The sequence below is a fragment of the Leopardus geoffroyi genome, chromosome B2 (genome assembly GCF_018350155.1).
Source record: "Leopardus geoffroyi isolate Oge1 chromosome B2, O.geoffroyi_Oge1_pat1.0, whole genome shotgun sequence".
In the NCBI taxonomy this organism is placed as follows: Eukaryota; Metazoa; Chordata; class Mammalia; order Carnivora; family Felidae; genus Leopardus; species Leopardus geoffroyi.
This window is the reverse complement of record NC_059332.1, coordinates 3,774,970-3,795,261: the sequence shown is the minus strand read 5'-3', so window position 1 is coordinate 3,795,261 and position 20,292 is coordinate 3,774,970. Positions and strand designations below refer to the sequence as shown.

Genomic DNA, 20,292 nt, shown 5'->3' with positions numbered 1-20,292 from the left:
AAATCGGAGATGTGACCTCGACCTGACTACTGTCTCTTTGGCAATTCAAAACACAAGGGAGAGCTTCTACTTTCTAAAATTAATCACCAAAGTAATCTGGATGTTCATAAAGTAGTCTGAACTTGTTACCAAATAGGTTAAGAAGCCTGCCTGAATGGGGGAAACGACTCTCAGGAATACGTCCAATGGGACCGTAGAGCTGGAGCCAATCATGTGCAGGCAGGTCACACCACGAGTCAGCGAATCACAGGCCGCGAAACGCATTCCTCATTTGCATACCACTGACTACAAATAGGCGGGATCCTGGCGCGGACTCCATTTTCTCTTCACTCGGAAGAAAGCCGAGTTGAGATGCCTGAGCCCGCGAAGTCCGCTCCCGCCCCGAAGAAGGGCTCGAAGAAGGCGGTGACCAAGGCGCAGAAGAAGGACGGCAAGAAGCGCAAGCGCAGCCGCAAGGAGAGCTACTCGGTGTACGTGTACAAGGTGCTGAAGCAGGTGCACCCCGACACCGGCATCTCGTCCAAGGCCATGGGCATCATGAACTCGTTCGTCAACGACATCTTCGAGCGCATCGCGGGCGAGGCGTCGCGCCTGGCGCATTACAACAAGCGCTCGACCATCACGTCCCGGGAGATCCAGACGGCCGTGCGCCTGCTGCTGCCCGGGGAGCTGGCCAAGCACGCCGTGTCCGAGGGCACCAAGGCCGTCACCAAGTACACCAGCTCCAAGTGAGTGCTGGGAGGCACGATCCAACCCAAAGGCTCTTTTCAGAGCCACAGATTTTCACCACCAGAGCTGTGCGCTGACACGCGCTGGGGTCTTTCTGGGCATTCAGGTTACTGGGAACACACGGAACACCGTGACATGTTGTCGGCTTTGGGTGGGAGATTTCGTCGTGGCCTGTAAAGACGTCCTCACCGGCGAAAACCTCGCGGGCAGAACAGCTAGCGCTCTCTCCCTGGGCCGTTGCAGCTCCAGATCGCCTTCCTTAAAAGACGCACAGGCGCGGTGGCTACTGGCGCCGCGTCTCAAAGCAGACCCTGGTGTCTACTTTACAGCAAGTATCACCCTACCGGTGTAAGCAGCCACAGTGACATTTGAAAAGCCCGCCATCTAGAGGCGGGACTTCCTCTCCCGGTGCCGCGGGGACCACAGCCCGGGTTCTTTGTGTGGGTCGAGCGCCCTCGCACTGCCCTTCCCCCACCCGTTTGCTCAAGGCTCCCAGGGTCCTGCTTAGGCGTGTACCACGGGCCTTTAAAATGTGTGCCTTCACCGGCTGCCGCTCTCCAGTGAGGACGCGACGATTGTTACCATTTTTTAATCTTGCTTTACCTCTTTCTTAAGTTGCCCTTAAAGGCTCTCGTCATTACATTTGATGTTTACACTGTAACGTGACAATACATTCCTCTCCCACTCCCATCCGTGACACCCAGGTGACCGCCAAAAACAATTCTGGGTATTCAAGCGCCAGAGTCTCCTTACTAGTGCAGCCCCAGAATATGAAGTTGGCACAGCAGCCCCCAGGCCCTCCTTCTCTGTCACTTGCGAGTTTACCCCTAAACCGTCCACCTGTCCTGTCTCCAGCTCTGGTCCCCAGCTCAGCTGAGCAAATGGGCGATCCGGGAGAACACGGGGACCCAGGGGAGGTCAGAGGGTGGAGAGCAGGAAACGTGGACTCAGGATATGCGTTTTACTGACCTGATGCTGGACACCAGGACCCGGAGGGCTAGGGGTTGTGATCACGTGATGCCAAAGAGCCTAAACCCAGAAAATTAAAAGCAGAATCTGTCTCCCCTCACTCAGCAGACATTGTGACCTGAGGCTTCTTTCTGGGAAGTTAGCTGAGAAAGGTTGGGCTGGCGGCACCTTACTTATGAATGGAAATAAAACTGTACTCAAGAATCGCTACCTCTATCCTCCAGAAATTTCTAGCCAGCCTTCCCAGCCAGTCTATCTGATCTCTATTCTCTCGCAGAGGCAAAATAAACACACCAAAAAAGAAAAGGAAAAAAAAAAAAAAGAAAGAAAGAAAGAAAAAAAAGAAAACAAAACAAGTAATTGTTTTCATTGCCAAGTTACAACTGCATCTCAACTTTTTGTGATCACCTTGATTTCAGTTTGAGGTAATACTAAAACTCCTCTGTCCATAGCGAGCCTCCTTTTCATTCCAGGGGAGTGGTTTTGTGAGAAAGCATACGTGACCACGTATCATCCCTCTCGGTGCCTTTCAATGATCCCCGTGCTGGCTGCACGATTATCAGATATCAAGGTCCGTAGACAGCCACTCACCGAACGCTCAAAGCAAACCTCGGTGGATGCTTTTCCTCCCATTTTTTTTGTTGCTTTGCTTTTTGTTTTGTTTTGTTTCTTGCTTTTTCACACTTTTTGGAATGCCCCCTGACCTCTCCAGCCTCCAGGCCTTTGCAACTGTTCTCTTCCTGAAATGTCCCTGATTCCACTTTTCTCCCCAACACACACAGTTTTGTAATCAACAACTCTCCCTTCGGCTAGCTCAAAATGTTGAGGAAGCTTCTGAACTGCCCTGTTAAAGGCTCTCACAGCTGCAAAGAACTGGCCCTATTCTCAGCCCCAAATTCCTCATTACTGACTGGATGGGACCCTCAGGACTAGTGTGGTTGAATCAGGGCCTGCTCCCTGAGACCAGCAATAAAGGATCCCTTCTCTACAGCACAGGCAAGGAGGGAGGGGGGGACCTGAACAAACCCGAGGCTGGATTAGGAGGGGAAGTGGCACTGACTGCCTCATACAGACGCCTTCTAGGCAGAAACAAGGAACATCCATTTGTCTCATTGGCATTCAAGTGCCAAGCACTGAATTATGCACCCAAGATACAGAGCAGCGCTGCTAACCTTGAGTGTGCTTCAAAGTCACCTGGAGGCTTGTTAGAGGACAGATTGCTGGCCCCACTCCCAGAGCTTCTGTCGTCTCCTTAGCTCTGAGGGATATCTGGGAACTTGGCTTTCGAGCAAGTTCCCACAGATATAAATACTGCTTCTAGCTGCTCTGCTCTGAGCACATCTGATACATGGAGAACAAGCTGACCAAAGCCCCTTCCTGTGTGGAGGTTTCCGGTGGTAAAGATGAGGTTATGCTAGAGGAGGACAGAAAAATCAGAAAGCAGTTGAAGGGATTTCTTTCCGTCTTTTGTCAAATGGTGATCGATTTCCTCTGTGTGAGGCGTTAAGTGACAGCAGTAGGCATGACAGACGAGAGACTGCTCTGTGGGGCTGAGATCCTAGCGGGAGAGGAGAGAGAATCAACACACTGATTCCTCAACTCGATCATTCCAAATAGGAGTTCTCACTGCTATGAAACTATGGGAAATAAACCAAGTGCCGTGATACTGACCAGGTGAGGGAACCAAGGAACCAGGGGAGACGACTCGACTCGCAGGCCAAGAGACTGTTGCTACAACAAAGCTCTGAGGCCGGGAGAAGTCGCTGCTCAAAAATACAAGTTCTGTGTGCTGGGAGAGTAGTAAGCAAATATGAGGTGTTCGGGGGAGACACTGAGGGTTAAAGGGGGGCCTGAACATGTTGGACCTTAAACGCCAGGAGGGCACCCAGACTTTTATTGTGTCGTGAGAATCTATTAGAATTTTAAAGCACGCAGGCTGCTGTGTGGGAAATGGGATTTATGGGATTGAAGGTAGAAAGAAGCAAAGACAGAATTGAAGAAAGAAAGCAAGACGTAGACATGGGAGGAGAAACTCAAAAGAGTTCATTTATGAACTGAGTTTCATGGGTGAGGAAACGTTGCTGACATTTACTGAGTACTTTCCATGTGTTTAAGAAACTCTACCAGAGGCGCCTGGGTGGCTGTCAGTTAATGGTCGGACTTTCGATTTCAGCTCAATTCATGATCCAGGGGTTCATGAGTTTGAGTCCTGCATTGGGCTCTGAGCTGACAGCATGGAGCCTGCTTGGGATTCTCTCCATCCCTCCCTCTCTCTGCACTCCTCCCTCTCTCTAAATAAATAAAAATTAGAAAAAAACAAAAAACAAAAAACCTGTGCTAAACTTAGTTTTTTAACATCTCAACATCCGCATTATCTAGACATAACAATTCTCTCCTTCTAATCGACTGGGGACGAGCAAGGTGTGGGGCTGGGGTTGGAAGCAGAATGTGTGCCCCCAGCCTGTATGCTTATCCACCGCTTTCAGTGTTGCTGAAATTCTTGCATAATTACCAAGAATTCTAGGAGAGGATGAGGTTTCAGAGACCGGGACATGGCAATGTTTAAATCCCCTAAAGCATTCCATAGAAGGTAGCAAGTGAGTAGTTGTACATGTGAATCTGGGAACCAGAGCAAAGTGGGGACCGAACATAGAAATTGTGACAAGAGTTTGGAAATAGAAATGTTATTGTTGTTGGCATGCAACGGAATTGGAATTTTCCCGTGGGTAAAGAAGAAAGGAAAGAAAAGAAGATGGCCAAAGATTCTAAACGGTGAGGACAAAAACCAGGAGATTAGAGTCACAGAAGTCAGGAAAATAGTGTTTCAGGAAGGAGGACGTGTGTGACCAGCCTGCTGTGATGTCTACTGAAATGACAACATGGGAGACCTTTGCATACGGTAAATGGAACCCACTGGGAATTCGAGTTACAGGGAATAACAGGCAACCCAGACATTGACAGCATTGGGACTCAGGAATGTGGCCTCACCCTTGGGACATAAGAGTCTCCACTGCGTTGTCACCCTTTCTCTAGGGCCATGATGTCTGATTGGAGCCGGCACCTGCCCAGCTAGATCTGTCAAATCTACTTTCCTAGAAGCTGCGGACAGCGACAGAAGTGAAAGGCCTGAGGACCCAGCCATTTCTTCATTGATCAGGGAAATTCCCTTTCAAGAGTCTCTTGGTTTTTTTGCTTAATATTAGTGTGTATATTGGGGTGGGGGGTTGTTTTTAAAATTATCTGGAATTGAGTTTTTATGGTTGTATCCACAAAACATTCGTTAATACACTTGCAACTTCTTAAGAATGTACGTAAACTCGTATTTGTGGAACCCACACACACACTGTGACCATATTATTTATCCGGGGTTTTCGCACTCAAGCCTGAAAAAAAAAAATATGAAGCTTCCCCTGCATTATAGATGACAGACGTGGTTCGAGATTTGCCACAGAACATAAAGATACCAAGTGCAAATTGAAAACCTGAAGAGTATGTGTCACAGTTTAAATTCACCTTCTTTTTCTCTGGGCATCTCTCATTTCATGAGAAATAACAATACTAGTAATAGCAATCATAATAAAAGACAAAACGGAGCAGATACCAGGCACGAGGCACTGGACAAAATACTCACCAGAGGCTTAATTTTATTCACCCCAAACCTATAAGGTAGACACCGCTGCTATCTCCCTATCATAAAGGAGGAAACAGACACAGAGAGGGTAAGTGAGCTCACCAAAGACGACACAAACACAGAGTCAGGTGTCCAGTTTCTTTTTTTATTTCTTAAGGGATAATGGGAACTTGTAAACTTAATATATGAATTGCTCAAGGACGTAGACGACTGCATTCTTACGCCTCGTTAATATATTTTTCAAGACTGGCGATGGAAGTTCAAAGGGCCTTACCTAAGAGGATTCACGGACTTCTTCCTGACCCGGGCTGCAAATCCATCCTCATTGTTTTTATTTACTCCCAAATCGTGTGGGATTCAGTCCGTTTGGACTTCAGGCCTCTGAAAATCATAATTTCTCAGATGGGGCTAGCTTGCATTTCCAAACTCACTTCTCGAGAATAGATACGCCTACGGCCCGTAGTGAATAAATTGGGATGTTATCGTTCAATATGCGCTCTCTGTATTATGTCTGCCCTTTCCTCTCTTCACGTCTGCATCTCTAGATCCCAGATCCTGAAGTCCTAGACTCCAGGTCGTTGACGAGAATCCAGGGAGCCCTGGGGTTTCCCTGAATGAGCCTCGGAGGGGACTTGAGCCCCCTAACAGATTCTCAAACGAGTCTGTGGTCCACTTATTGTGAAGATCAACTCTACCAAAGGAAGCTAGTACTTTCAAATCCCACATTACAATGGCTAAGATGTTTGCGCAGTCCACGCGTTTCTAACACATAATAAGCCCTTATTATTATTATTATTATTATTATTCCATTTCGTGTTTTGTCCAGAATGGAACACAGTGGCACACATACCAAGGAAACGGCCCCACTTGGAATCAGCTTCCCTTAAAACCATGTTCAGGTCCATAGAGGACTGTCCACACTGCTACAGAAATTGAGAAACCCAAACCGTATTTGGTTGGAAATGTTAAGTGGCTGTAACAGTCTCCACAATAAATTCGCTTAAAGACAGTTCTTCGTGTCACACGGGACAGATCCTTGTGATTAATCCACCTCTTCCTGATCAATCCAGGACTCTTTCCTTCAAGTCACTCTTTTACCAGTCCCTAAAGACCTGATGTTTCTCCTAGATCAAACAAGGTCAACTCCTTCTTACCAGATAAGAGGGAAGAAAGTTTTCAAGCCCAAACCTGGCAGTGACTTCGGACTCATCTTGGGCCCCGGTGCCACAACCTAACTTCAGCTGCCAGAAAAGCCAGGGCATAGTCTGGTGCCAGAAAAGCCAGGACATGTGGCCTAAAGTGACAGACCCACCTACTCAGCTATGCCTTTGTATTCCAGGGAACAAATTTTATTGGAAATAGACCAGTTGACACGGCACAACGGTCCCGCAAGAATCTTCACAAAATCAGACCCATTGTTAACACACGGTGGCAATGTTGACAGTCTGAGACTCAAGGTTTACAGACCCTGAGAACAATGCGTAACCCATCTGCGAGCTGCTAGTTGAGCACGCATTTCCTGACGCAAAGGTGGGATCTGAACCAAGGTTTGGGGTCGAAAAGCACATGACCTCACTAGCAGGAATTCAACCATCTGTCAACGCAAATTTAAGTGGACTTGTAAGCAAGCCGAAGACTACTCGGGATAACGAAGCAGCACGATGAGAAGAGAAATCTGTAGAACGCTAACCGGGAGTACAATAGAAGGTTCTGGTGGGCTCAGAAAGAAACCAGCCACGCAGGACGGGGAATTCCTCTGAAACACGACGGGGACATAGGTTCAAACCCACAACTTAGCACAGGCTGTTCCGGATCCTTTCATTATCGGAGAGCACCAGAAATGCAGTGTTAGTTGTCAAATCAACTTCACTTCAAAACCGCAAAACGCAGCGACTACTTAACCTGGCTCAACAGCGACTGGGAACACGAAGTGGACAGCGCTTTTGGAGGACGCGGTAGGTGGCCCTGAAAAGGGCCTTTGGATGAGAATTGCATGCTTTCGGTAGGGTGAACGGTGACACTTAGCCCCCGAAGCCGTAGAGGGTGCGGCCCTGGCGCTTGAGCGCGTACACCACGTCCATAGCCGTGACCGTCTTGCGCTTGGCGTGCTCCGTGTAGGTGACGGCGTCCCGGATCACGTTCTCCAGGAACACCTTGAGCACCCCGCGGGTCTCCTCGTAGATGAGGCCGGAGATGCGCTTGACGCCGCCGCGCCGGGCCAGCCGCCGGATGGCGGGCTTCGTGATGCCCTGGATGTTGTCGCGCAGCACCTTGCGGTGGCGCTTGGCGCCCCCCTTGCCCAGCCCCTTCCCGCCTTTGCCGCGGCCAGACATCCTCACCACACCACCGCAACGCTACGGAAGCACCACTCCCGGCGGCGCCAAGCAGCCCTTTTATAGCAAAGTGCCGGACCTGTTTGAAAACCCCGACAGCAGGGGCGGTAACCACACTCTGGGCCCGCCCATCGCTCGTGTCTCCTTTGCTGCGAGCGGCGCCGACCGGGCGGGGCCCCTGAGCCGGAGTCGGGCCCGGAGGGGCTTCCGGGAACCCTCCCGGCTCCGCGCAGCCTTGCAGCCGGCACTCCGGGCGACGCTTCCGACACCTTCCACACACAAGCCTCACGCTTGCCCCTCACGTCTCCCAGACCAAGCCGGAAATGCTCACCGAATACTCGCCGTCGTCCCCGAGACGCTTGAGGTCAGCTTTGACGCTAAGCATGTCTTTATTGCCAAGTGTCTTCTGCTCTTCTCGATCGATGGATGTCTGCGTCCCTCACCGAGCCTCGCTGGATGCAAGTGTCGAGAACCCTGTGCTGCCTGCCGGGAGTCTCCAGTTTATATATGATCGGACCGTATGGTTCCTTGGGGACGGCTTCTGGCTGCCACTGTCCCTGCATCACAGCCCAGTCCTCCCCCCAGTCGCACACGCCGAGCCAAGCTCTGGAGACAGCCTGCTGCCACGCTCTCCCTATGACCTGGGCGGTGTCTGCTCGGCTTGTTCTTTGCGAGTACGTAAGAAAGTCCGAGTTCTAGAGCAGTGAAGCTTCGAGGAGATTCTGCATGGAAAGTGTTGGAGGCTGCACGCAAGCACTCACTCGACATTATATGTTGTTGTGAATGCTCTCCGCTCCTCTCCTCAGTAGTCACCCCTCTAAAGGGGTTGCAGCTCCTAAACGAAGAGCGCATCCTGGTTTGCTACGACGTTCTTTTGACAACTCCTTCAAATAACAAACACTTACACATTTGACCTGCCATTCATCCCTTTGAGACTTTGTGTAGATGTGGCCTCTCCTCCAGGCTCTCTGAGGAGCACCTGCTTCATCGAAGCTTGTTTTCTGACTTCCTGGTGCACGGGGACAAATTCCAGAGCGGGGCTCTTAGCCTCGGCTACAATGGCAGGCTTCAGGACTTCTAGGAACTGGCAGAGAACAACAGTTCCGTCTTTATTGGCGCTATTGACCAACTGAACCCTGGCATTGTCTCCACTGAGGCACACAGGCAGCAAACAGTGTGACCGGCAGGACCCGCGATGTATTCTTCTCACTGGCAGGTGCAGCCGTCAGTATCGCCAATATCTTTTAAGCATATCACCCCTTCTACACTGTGGTAATTGTTGGTCACGAGGGCAACGTTGGTACTTTAATGTATTAACTAAAAAACACATATGTGAACACTCCAACAATTTTCGTTGTTGACAATTTGACGTTGGTGTTTTAATGCAACTCTTTTCCTTTGTCAATCCTGGGTATGTTATCTTAAGCACTTAAAAGCATTGTGCTGGGAAGGGGCCCATAAACTTAATCACATAGCCAAAGAAGTCCATGACACGAAATGATAACTGAGCCTTCTTTGGGCTCCTCAGAGCCTTGAAAGGCTCTGGGTTTGGAAAATGTGCAGACAGGAGCCCTGGGAAATGCTGCGAATGTTGGAATGAAAACCATAGGTTAGTAACAATAATCTGATGAGGTTGTATAAGGGTAACAGGCAAGATCTCCACTTATCAATAGCAAAGAGGTTATAGAGAGAGTGTATCTGGTATACGGAGGTGCAAAGGCAAATAGCCAGCAAGCACCCAGGATACAAGTTTGACATTTAGGCAAGAGGACAGACCTGAGGGAGAGACTTCAAAGTTATCCATAGAAAGGTAACTCATGAACCCACGAAGGTGAATGGAGCAGTACCTTGGAGACTCCCTACATTTAGGTGGCCAAGAGACAGCCCTTCCTTTGTTGGTAATGCACCTCTGTTATTTCCCAGATCATGGTTGTGATTCTGACTTTCTCTTTCTTGTCTGCACTGACAGCTATCACATTGTCATAGCCTTCTTATGGCTCAGCTTCTCTGCCCTTCATGTTCCTCCCTGCTGTCAATGAATATTCTTGAGTTTCAAAATCGAACATAATGAATCAAGCCACTTTAAGAGGATTAGGAATACATAAACGCTATAAAATGCAATACACAAAATACACACAACAGTGATTTATGCTGAGCTGATCCCTCGTCGCATCACACCTATCTGAATCGTGTTAGTACTTAATATTTAACTTAATATTTAACCTTTGGTGCTGCAAGAAGTAATCAGTCATTTCTGGATTTTGAAGGGATCCAAAAGGAGGGTGAAACCCTCGTCTCTTGGGGTTTGCCCTGGGTATTCTCAACATTTCTTTCTTTCACCATCTTAGGGAACCAGAGACTGGTACACGTTTCAAAATAAACATAATAACTTCTTAAAGACAAAGAGAGAATTTGCACAGTGAAAAAAAGCCATTAAATCACTCTCCACCACAAATCGATTTCCTATTCAACATCAAGCATATGTTGTAATGTGTTTCCTTCTCTAAAAAATGTAGTCGTGAATATAAAACATGCTTTTAAACACTGTTCCTTTCTCAAGGGAAATCTGTGTGTGAATGTCTGCGTGTATGTGTGTATGCTCTTTGATTTTGTTACTTTCCAAACTTCTCATCCTCAAACATGGCAGATTTCTGACCCAAAGGTTGTAAACATTTTAGTAGCTGATCCCCCCAAATAAAATCAATGTAAACAAAATTTTTTTTCCACCAGTAAAGGGGCCCAACCCTCCATTATGCCTCTTCTGAATCTTCTGTCATCATCAATGGGAAACATAGGCCAGACAACGAGGTCAGGACCACACATTGCTACATTTCCCATTTTCCTCAACAAATCGGGAATGCTTGAAACCCCCAAAGTAACTAACCCTCCAAATTGTCACTAAAAGCAATGATGAAGGCTTTTTGGACAAAGTAGTGACTGTCCTTGTCAGTACAAGCTCTTATTACAACCATCATTTACTATCACTCTTGCAGAGAAATGGGGAAAGAGCCTGTGCTATTTCCCTTCATCTGAACCAGATTTTCCGGCTCAGTCTCAGTGAGAACTAAGCAGTTGTTGAACGTTCGAGAAGCCAAGAATGTACAGACTGTTACGAGAGAGCAAGCTAGTGACAGCACAGACGGGAGGACTTCTATTTTACACGAAACTCGTGAAGTTGTCTCCCTGACCTGTGAGTCTCTCAGAGTGTCAGGGGCTTTTGGAAAAGGCTGAGACTGACGTGGTAAAACCTGGAAGAAGAAAACAGGCAGATCTCAAAGCACGAGCTGTCCCGCGTCGCTATACAATAGACTCGCTGTGATCCGTCCACGGGAAATTTTCATTTTTTTGCTTTCCTCAAGGGTAACAAACACAATTCCGGGACAGAGCTGAGACTAGGTTGCGGTCAAGTGGCAAGGCTGAGCTGGGAACCAATCAGCGCGCCGCGCCGTGCTTGTATATATACACACACACACTCCAGGGCCAGGCAGCTCAACTCCGAGACTTTATTATTATTATTGTTTTCTGTACCTTCCGCCAGCCAAGCCCAGAATGTCCGAGGCCGCACCCGCCGCGCCCGCCGCGCCGGCCCCCGCCGAGAAGACGCCCGTGAAGAAGAAGGCCCGCAAGTCCGCAGGCGCCGCCAAGCGCAAGGCGTCCGGGCCGCCGGTGTCCGAGCTCATCACCAAGGCCGTGGCCGCCTCCAAGGAGCGCAGCGGCGTGTCCCTGGCCGCGCTCAAGAAGGCGCTGGCGGCCGCCGGCTACGACGTGGAGAAGAACAACAGCCGCATCAAGCTGGGCCTCAAGAGCCTGGTGAGCAAGGGCACCCTGGTGCAGACCAAGGGCACCGGCGCCTCGGGCTCGTTCAAGCTCAACAAGAAGGCGGCGTCCGGGGAGGCCAAGCCCAAAGCCAAGAAGGCGGGCGCGGCCAAGCCCAAGAAGGCTGCCGGGACGGCCAAGAAAGCCAAGAAGGCGACCGGGGCCGGCACCCCCAAGAAGAGCGCCAAGAAGACCCCGAAGAAGGCGAAGAAGCCCGCGGCGGCGGCGGCGGCGGCCAAGAAAGTTGCCAAGAGCCCGAAGAAGGTGAAAGCGGCCAGACCGAAGAAGGCGGCTAAGAGCCCCGCCAAGGCCAAGGCCCCGAAGCCCAAGGCGGCCAAGCCCAAAGCTGCCAAGCCCAAGAAGGCCTCCAAGAAGAAGTAAGCGTATGGGTTCGTGGAGAACGTCGTAAAGGCTCTTTTCAGAGCCACCCACCGGCCTCGGGAAAGGAGCTGTGGCACCGTGCGGACGCAGGGGGCGTGGCGGACAGAGCGCACTGCAGCTGGGGGGCGGCCCCTACGCAAGGGACGCGGGTCCCAAGAGCGACGCCTAAGTTCACTGCGGGCGGTGAGAATTATTAGTAGGGTTTGGAAAGTCTGGGGACTATTTTTGGCACTAATTCCCCCTCCCCAACGTCCGATGGTTCGAAATGGCCCACACTCCACGCGAAGGCAGGAATAATTGCGGGGGGGAGGGGATAGCTCAACTGCACGCTAACCCAGCCCTGTTTGGGGAACCCTGGTTGTGTTGTGTACGATTTGCCCACTTTGAAATTTGCACTTGACCAGCCAGTGCCACTCTTAGGTTAGGAAAATACTTTAGCCACCGCGGCTTTTCTGCACCGTCTCCTGGTAGAAAACCAAGACACGAAGGCAAAGTCCAAGGGTTTCCTAGCCAAACATACTGCAGAAACCCAGGTCCCTTCCAGCTCCAGCATCTAGGACGTCAACACGCCACTAGGTGTCCATTATGCGAAACCCACCCCAACGCAAACTGTACTAGCCAGCGAGAAGCCGTGCCCACCTACCCACCCACAATTAGGATTTCTCCGGGAAGGTTTCACTTTAGATTGAAAAAAAAAACCAACAGCTAACGTCCTTGAAGGCGCACTTATACTAGCTTCCGGTAGCCTAGTCTAGACCTTCTGATTGGGTAAAAGAAAAGTAACGAAACAGCCAATGAAAAGCGAGACCTGCAAGTATCTTTTACATTCGCATTTCTGACAACACGCGAAAATTAATCCAATCGCAAATGATCTTACTAACCTCATTAGAATACCGCATCTATAAATAAACGTGACCTTGCCGCGGCTGATTATTCCCGTAGGTCTTAGCCACAGTGTCTTAGGTTTTATCGCCGCGATGCCTGAACCCACCAAGTCCGCCCCGGCCCCGAAGAAGGGCTCGAAGAAGGCGGTGACCAAGGCGCAGAAGAAGGACGGCAAGAAGCGCAAGCGCAGCCGCAAGGAGAGCTACTCGGTGTACGTGTACAAGGTGCTGAAGCAGGTGCACCCCGACACCGGCATCTCGTCCAAGGCCATGGGCATCATGAACTCGTTCGTCAACGACATCTTCGAGCGCATCGCGGGCGAGGCGTCGCGCCTGGCGCATTACAACAAGCGCTCGACCATCACGTCCCGGGAGATCCAGACGGCCGTGCGCCTGCTGCTGCCCGGGGAGCTGGCCAAGCACGCCGTGTCCGAGGGCACCAAGGCCGTCACCAAGTACACCAGCTCCAAGTAGACACGCCAAGTAAGCGCCCCCTTACCCAGCCCCAAAGGCTCTTTTCAGAGCCACGCATGCTTTCGAGAAATGAGCTGTAATCTCCTCTTTTGGAAAACTGTTTTCGGGTGTTTGATAAGTTTGTATCTAGCTATGACTCCCACCAATTTTCAGTTACAGGTGCGTAGAAAGTGTTTGCAAGTTACCGGGTCAGTAACCATACCTACCGTAAACTACGTGCTCACGTCGAACGAAAATGGTTCTAAACAACTATTATCCCTTCAATTTCACAAAAGTAGATAATCTGAAGTGAAAATCCCATTTGAGGACACAGCTCTCGACTCCCTGGGCTGGGCTGCAGATTGATGATGAGGCACTTGGTAAGGAAGGAGCATACCCAGAGCACAAAGGAGGCTGCTCTGAAAACTGTTCTCCTCACCTTTTTTTTTTTCTTTTCCTTTTTAATGGATGGAGGTGATACTGAAAACAGCCGAAGGCCGTGGGAGGGTCCCCAAAAATGTACGTTGGCTTTTCTGGTCGGCCTGCCTTGCAGCTGCTCCCATACCTGCTTGCTCTGAGCAGCCGGCCAGGGAGGGGGCCTCTCTGGGGGAGGAGGGTGGCAGAGTCTATACTGTATCCAAAAGTCGCAGGGGGGCCGGAAGGGAACGTGTCCGGGCTCTGAGAGGCCTTCCAGTCCTGTCAGTTACCGTCGCCTCTGTCCTAGGAAGTCCTATTTCGCTTACAGTCTCTGGGAAGCATTCAGCTGTAAAGTCCTCTGGGCCACGAGACAGAGGCCCACTACTCAGTCCCATCAGGTGTGTGACTGTGATGAGGTGATGGTTCCCCCCGGGACCGAGGCCCCCTTCTCAGCACGCCGGCCGCTTCCCTGGCGTACCCTTGAGGTGAGGCCGGAGAGGAGGTTGGAAGGGAAGGAAAGCCTTTCGGGCAGGCAGCGGTTTCTGTTGCACAAGCTTCGCCGGCCTGAAGGGTTTCAGCTGCTGGGGAGTGAGGAAAATGTAGACTTTCTTTATTATTCGCCAAGAAACCTGATGAGAAATCTTGCCTGGTGACGCTGACGCACCTGCCGGGTCACATCCTCAGGGTAGAAGGTGAGCTAGAAACGAGCACACACACAGACACACACACATGCACACAGACCCACACTCGCCACGGACGACGGCAAGGAAGAGGGTGCCCCGAGCCTTAGTGCTGAGCAAGGTAGATTCTGCCACCGGCAATCTGGACTACTATCCATTGGTTTCTGGCATCAACATCAGAGGGATTCAAACACCCAGGTTGAGAATTAATTTAGGGATTAAGCCCAAGCTGGCTTTGTGCCCCTGAGCACCTGGGTAATGCAAACGCAAATCCTCTCTGGGGGAATGAGCTTCATTCTGGGCCTCAACAAATCCCCGCATAGGACACCTGGAAGGAAAGGAACGAGAGGCTTCGTAGAGGACATTAGCACATTATTCAACAAGACACTGTGACCCAGAATAAGAGCAGAGAAATAAACAGAGTAAAAGGAAATTAACAGATACAGATTTCAAGTGGCTCACTTTAATTTCTTTAAAAAGAAAAAAAAAAAAAAAAAGAATTTGAAATATGCCAAAGGACTAAGATGCTAGTAAGATCCTTGACATATGTCAAAATTCCCTACTAAATTGCTACATGGTGATAGTTCACAGTATTTCTGATGAATTAATTCATTCAAGAGATAGTTATTGAACGTCTTTGGGTCAGACACTGGCACGGGCACTAGAAATACAAAAAGAGACGACGTTGTCCCAGACCATCTGGAGCCCTCAGATTTGTAGAAGATCAAGAAAACTTACAGCTAATTGCTTCCTTTTTTTTTTTTTTTTTTTTTTATTCATTACAATCTAAAAAAGTGTTTATCACTCTTTGGAACTCTGCTGGCAGGGGAATAGACTTATACGTGAACTACAAAGCTCATTAAATTAAGGTAAAATATTCATCTCAATATTTGAGTACTAAACAGAATCTAGAAATACTAACAGACATAGTGCAAAGTTCAAGTACACTCCCAATAGACCCCCCTCATGTCTGGCACCAACTGCAAAGTTGAAGGGTCTCCAAAACCATCCTCAGATTTGATCATTCACTAGATGACTCACAGAATCCACTAAACTTTATTGCACCCAAGGTTGGGGGGTATTAATTACATCAAAAGGATACAGATTACACATAAGCCAAGGTGAAAGGCGCATGGAGCACAGGCTTCCCAACTCAGAGCTTCTGGTAGGTCCTTTCCCAGTGGAGGCCGGGGGAGGGTTTATGTCTCCCTGCCGCACAACAATATTGGCACAACACACAGACATTGCCAACCTAGGGGATTTGTCATATGAACATGGTTGACTGTCCACGTGGCTGAACTTTAGTCAGCAGGCCCTCTGGAGGTAGCCCACATGCCACATGACCCAAAGCCCCCAACATAAGTGACATTATTACCCTATCCTGTGCAGCCCAGGGCTTCTAGGTAAACAAAGATCATCTTATCATGCAGGACATTCCGTGAGCCTAGAGATCCCCTCCCAGCAGAGGGCAAAGGCCACATCTCTCTTTGGATAAAATTGGTTCTTCACCATACACATTGTCATAAGAAAAACCATAGGTTTACCGTTTTGATTAGATGGCTATGATTGACCATAACTTGAATTCTCCAACTATTTTCTTTTTTGATGGTTCTGTCAATGGTTTGGGGTATTTTTTTTTTTTCAACGTTTATTTATTTTTGGGACAGAGAGAGACAGAGCATGAACGGGGGAGGGGCAGAGAGAGAGGGAGACACAGAATCGGAAACAGGCTCCAGGCTCTGAGCCATCAGCCCAGAGCCCGACGCGGGGCTCGAACTCACGGACCGCGAGATCGTGACCTGGCTGAAGTCGGACGCTTAACCGACTGCGCCACCCAGGCGCCCCGGTTTGGGGTATTTAGATCAACTGTGGACCCAAAAGTTATAAGGAGATTTCTAATTGAAGGCAATGTTTTTGTACTTTATTCAGATGAACAACTTCAGCAATCTCCTTGACTTATACTCCCATTGCCCTCCACACCCTGGCAGCAGCAAAGAAGACTTAGGAGAGGTGGAGATCACGCTGGGGAAAGTTCAGAGTTCTTAACCTTCATTTTGGTGGCGTGGGCACACAGCGCTACATAGAAGAAAACGCTCCCTTTGCTTTACGTGGACAGCGGCACTTGACTGACCTTTCCTTTCACCAACCATGAAATTGCTACCGGGGAAAGGGAACAGGAATTGTAGAAGAGTGAAGGACTAACGTTTTCGAATTTTGTCTAAAAGTTTAACCGTGAATGTTAAGCTGCATTTCATAAATACAAAACAATAAAAGTATCACAGCCAAATGGTGGCTATTTTTTAGGAATAGGGAGAAGAAGGAAGGTGAGAGGGACTGAGAAAAAGAATGGAAGAAGCAAATGGCTACTGCGAAAGGGAGCGCCAAAGCCTGAAGACCAAGGGGAAGGCACAGAGGAAGATAGTAGGAGAAAGCAGAGAGGGAAAAGAGGGAGATGAAGAGCTAGACCTTGTTACGTGTTTGACACTTCAACTGGGAATAGCACATTTTACGTGCTGACATTCGCCCCACATTTCTTGGGTTTGGGGGTGAGTGGATGGTTACAATGTTACCACATCTGGGAGACACTCTCTGACCAGCAAATGCACATGGCGCCCTTCAATCCGGCTCTAAACTCGCTCTGTTCGTTCTTCTTCATTACCCTTAGCATAACTGACATGAATTTGCATATTCTTGGTTTCCTCTTCCCATTCTCCAGGCTCTAAGGTCCATTGGGCAGAGTTAGTCCTTTTTGCTGCTGACTCCCCAATGCCTAAGGCTGTTCCAGACACACAGTAGGCTCTCCATTAGGATTTACAGCAATCATAACCGCTTAAAATACACATATAACAATAGGGATAGAGGATGAACTGAATTGTTGCAAATGTTTAGTAGACTTAGCGACTCAGTCTTTTTGGGTCTTTCCACAACTATATAACAATAATAAAATGTTCTAATAAGTAGTGTATTACTAAGGATTCAGTCAGGTAAATCTTGTAAAAGGCTTAAAGTACTATGGACATTTATTAACACTTAACAATTGTCAGCAAGAACTATATTTTCCTTAGTTGCTGAATTAAAAGGACAATCAGAGTAGCCAATTTTTCACAGGTCAAAAACTAAGAGACAAAATATGATCTTTGAATGACTTGAATCCCACCACAAGAAGTATATTTGGGGATTTGTAACGAAGATCATGTTGCTTAGGAATATTTCTTGATGAAGGATGGTTTGAGTCATTATCTGCTCATGTGAAAATGACTAAAGGTAACATTGGAGTAGAGATACCTCATAGCGCATTATACAAACACATGTGAAAAGAACTCTCTTCCTTATACAGATTCCTTATACAGATATCAGATATACACTGATATCAAATATCAGTGCTGATGGCAAAATGGCACCTAACAAATAAACCCCTTTTTATTTCTTCAATTATAGGAGAAATATGAATGGAAAGAAGAAATGAATGTAAACACTAACTGAAAATGTGGATGAGCTCATAGAATTTATCAAGTATGAATGTCTGTTTTGCCTGAGAATGATTGATTAGTGTGCCTACCCTGCTCCAATCTAACCCATCCTGGTTTACTGTACATGGATTCCAAAAGCATTATCTCAGTGTAAGAGCCTAACTAAAGGGCTTTAGTATTTTCATTTCACTTGTTGTTTTAATTACGAAAACAGAATTTACTGCTGTTACAGGCCTACAGGGAATCATTATTTATAATGGACTATGTTTGCTGGAGAAGTCTAAATGAGGAGGGTAAAAAGTCTCTAATTGAGATGTTAAGATCAATAAAATTCGTGGAGAAATGGAATTCCGCATTCCTTGTTGACCCACATCATTCCCCGAGATCTCTCCTTTCTAGATACACATTTATTTTTTCACTTTATCTTCTGCTTCAAAGTCTGAGTGGGTAAGGCCTAAGCACTGTTTTGGCTCTAGTAACGATCTTGGAGGTAAGTAGCTTGATTTAGCTCAGCTGACATTAAAAAAAAAATTTTTTTTTAATGTTTAGTTATTTTTGAGAGAGAGAGAGAGAGAGCATTAGCAGGGCAGGGGCAGAGAGCAGGAGACAAAATCCCAGGCTGGCTCCAGGCTCTGTGCTATGAGCACAGAGCCTGAGGGGGCTCGAACCCACAAACCATGAGATCATGACCTGAGCCTCAGTCCCATGGTCAACCGACTGAGCCACCCAGGCGCCCATCAGCTCACATTTATGAGGGCACCTCCAGCATCTGAATTAAGGGAAACACAATACTTCGAAGCAGTCTCAAACGTCCGCGTGCACCAAAATCACCTGAAGTATTTTTTAAAACGTAGATTGCGGGGCCCCACCTCACAGATTCTGATTCACCAGATCTGTGGCAGGATCCCATTATTTGCGTCTCTATATTACCCAGGTGATGCTGATGCTGCTGGTCCAGGCAATCACACCTGGAGAACCGTGCTTTCAACTAGGAGAGGGGATTTCCTCTAAATACGAATACCAAACAGCAACACAAACCCGATCACATTCAGGTCTTAACTGAAACTGAAAAGTCCTAAAAATTGGCAGCCGCCCTCCTCCAACCTTCGCGACCCCGTGGCCCGGCAGGCCCCGCCCCCCGGCCAGTGTCACAGCCACGGCCCCCGCGCCGGCTTCCTCATTGGTGGGTCCTGTCACGCCTCCACCCGCTGGTTTCTCATTGGCCCTTCTTGCCACGCCCCCTCACGCCGGCTCCTTCCGTGGGCCGTCCTGCAACGCCTGTCCACACCGTCCTCCTATTGGGCCGTTTCCGCGGCAGCCGGTGGGCCCAACGAGCCTCACGTTGCGCCTGCGCCACGTTAGGTGCTTCCGGCTCCTCGGTGGCGGGGGTCGCGCGTCTTCTTGGCCCTTCCGGCCACCGGCGCCGGGCTGCTTCCCGTGTCGCCCCTGCTGGGGCGCAAAGCGTGGTGACCCGGCCTCGCCGCGCGGCCGCTGGACGTTCGCAACAATCCAGCGGGCCGTCCGCACATGAGAGCGCGGAACCGAGCGGTGCGCGGACCGAGCCGCGGGGCAGCAGCTTCCCTGGTCGGCCTCCTCTCCGGCGGTTTCCGAGCTGGCCCGGCCCTGCTGCCCAGTGGCCGAGGACACCCTCGCAGTGGCCGCGCAGGACGCCCGGCTTGCACAACCCCGATTTCCCGTCCTCATATTTGTAGGACACTTCCTTCGAGTATTTGAATGTTACATAGTTTCTTTTACGATATGCACACTAACCCATGTATTTAGAACTACTTTGTTTCCAAGCATGTGAGAGGCTTTCATTTTTACTATCTTAAAAAAAATACTCTTTAACTGCTCTATAGGTCGATGATGATAAAAGAGTGCAGTATAGGGGCTCCTGGGGACTCAGTTGGTTAAATGGCGGACCACGGCTCAGTGTCCAGCTCTGCGTTGACAGCGTGCAGCCTGGAACCTGCTTAGGATTCTGTCTCCCTCGCTCTCTGCCCCTCCCCCCCTCCTCAAAAATAAACATTAAAAAAAAATTTTTTTTTAAATGCAGTATATACGAAACTGGTACCTATTTGTTCGGTACCTATTGTTACTATTCTGAAGCCAGGGTTGAAATTTTGAAATTTTGAAATGAGTACCTTGAAATAAGTCAGATATTCTTTATACGTTAAACGCAGGAATCACAGATGAAGTTATGTTTATCGTGTTGTTCAAATCTTCTATAAGCATAAGCATTTTCCTTGCCTTTTATATGACTTTCAAAGAGTAGTATATCGAAAGCTTGCCCTACACCTGTAGACATGAAGTAACCTTGAATCTGGCCGTTGCTGCCATACATAGTGGCTGTTTCGTCGGGTACATCGAGGCCCTGAAGGTTACATTTTATCAGTGGATTTTTATTTTATCTTTATGAATTATAGCTCTTTCTCACCTCCCGAAGTTCTATTTCATTACTTTTAAAAATGGGCCTGGTTTTGAATATCCCTTGCTTCTTGCCTGTATTATTCCATTTTTATTTCTTCA

At 48.7% G+C, this 20,292-nt stretch overlaps 4 protein-coding genes across 6 annotated transcripts; 3 read left to right on the top strand and 1 right to left on the bottom strand.

Moving 5' to 3' along the window:
* Positions 1 to 336: 336 nt before the first annotated feature.
* On the top strand, positions 337 to 778 carry LOC123609492 (histone H2B type 1-C/E/F/G/I). Its single transcript, XM_045500573.1, has one exon. It carries the CDS (start codon positions 352 to 354, stop codon positions 730 to 732), a length of 381 nt encoding a protein of 126 aa, XP_045356529.1. The 5' UTR covers positions 337 to 351; the 3' UTR covers positions 733 to 778.
* Positions 779 to 6,652: 5,874 nt separating this feature from the next.
* On the bottom strand, positions 6,653 to 9,683 carry LOC123609505 (histone H4). Its single transcript, XM_045500585.1, has one exon. The coding sequence runs from the start codon at positions 7,660 to 7,662 to the stop codon at positions 7,351 to 7,353; it is 312 nt and encodes a 103-aa protein (XP_045356541.1). The 5' UTR covers positions 7,663 to 9,683; the 3' UTR covers positions 6,653 to 7,350.
* Positions 9,684 to 11,196: 1,513 nt separating this feature from the next.
* Positions 11,197 to 11,909, top strand: LOC123609460 (histone H1.4-like). The gene has a single exon (XM_045500535.1). It carries the CDS (start codon positions 11,212 to 11,214, stop codon positions 11,857 to 11,859), a length of 648 nt encoding a protein of 215 aa, XP_045356491.1. The 5' UTR covers positions 11,197 to 11,211; the 3' UTR covers positions 11,860 to 11,909.
* Positions 11,910 to 12,737: 828 nt separating this feature from the next.
* Positions 12,738 to 18,111, top strand: LOC123609484 (histone H2B type 1-M). 3 transcript variants are annotated; one of them, XR_006717782.1, is made up of 2 exons: positions 12,738 to 14,098; positions 17,732 to 18,111. XR_006717782.1 is itself a non-coding variant. In XM_045500563.1 (2 exons), exon 1 carries the CDS (start codon positions 12,837 to 12,839, stop codon positions 13,215 to 13,217), a length of 381 nt encoding a protein of 126 aa, XP_045356519.1. In that variant the 5' UTR covers positions 12,741 to 12,836; the 3' UTR covers positions 13,218 to 13,226; positions 16,223 to 16,580. The 3 variants fall into 3 exon arrangements, 2 of the variants coding, with proteins under 2 accessions (XP_045356519.1, XP_045356518.1); XM_045500563.1 differs by lacking the exon at positions 17,732 to 18,111 and adding an exon at positions 16,223 to 16,580 and having other exon boundaries at positions 12,741 to 13,226; XM_045500562.1 differs by having other exon boundaries at positions 12,747 to 13,226.
* Positions 18,112 to 20,292: the final 2,181 nt, after the last annotated feature.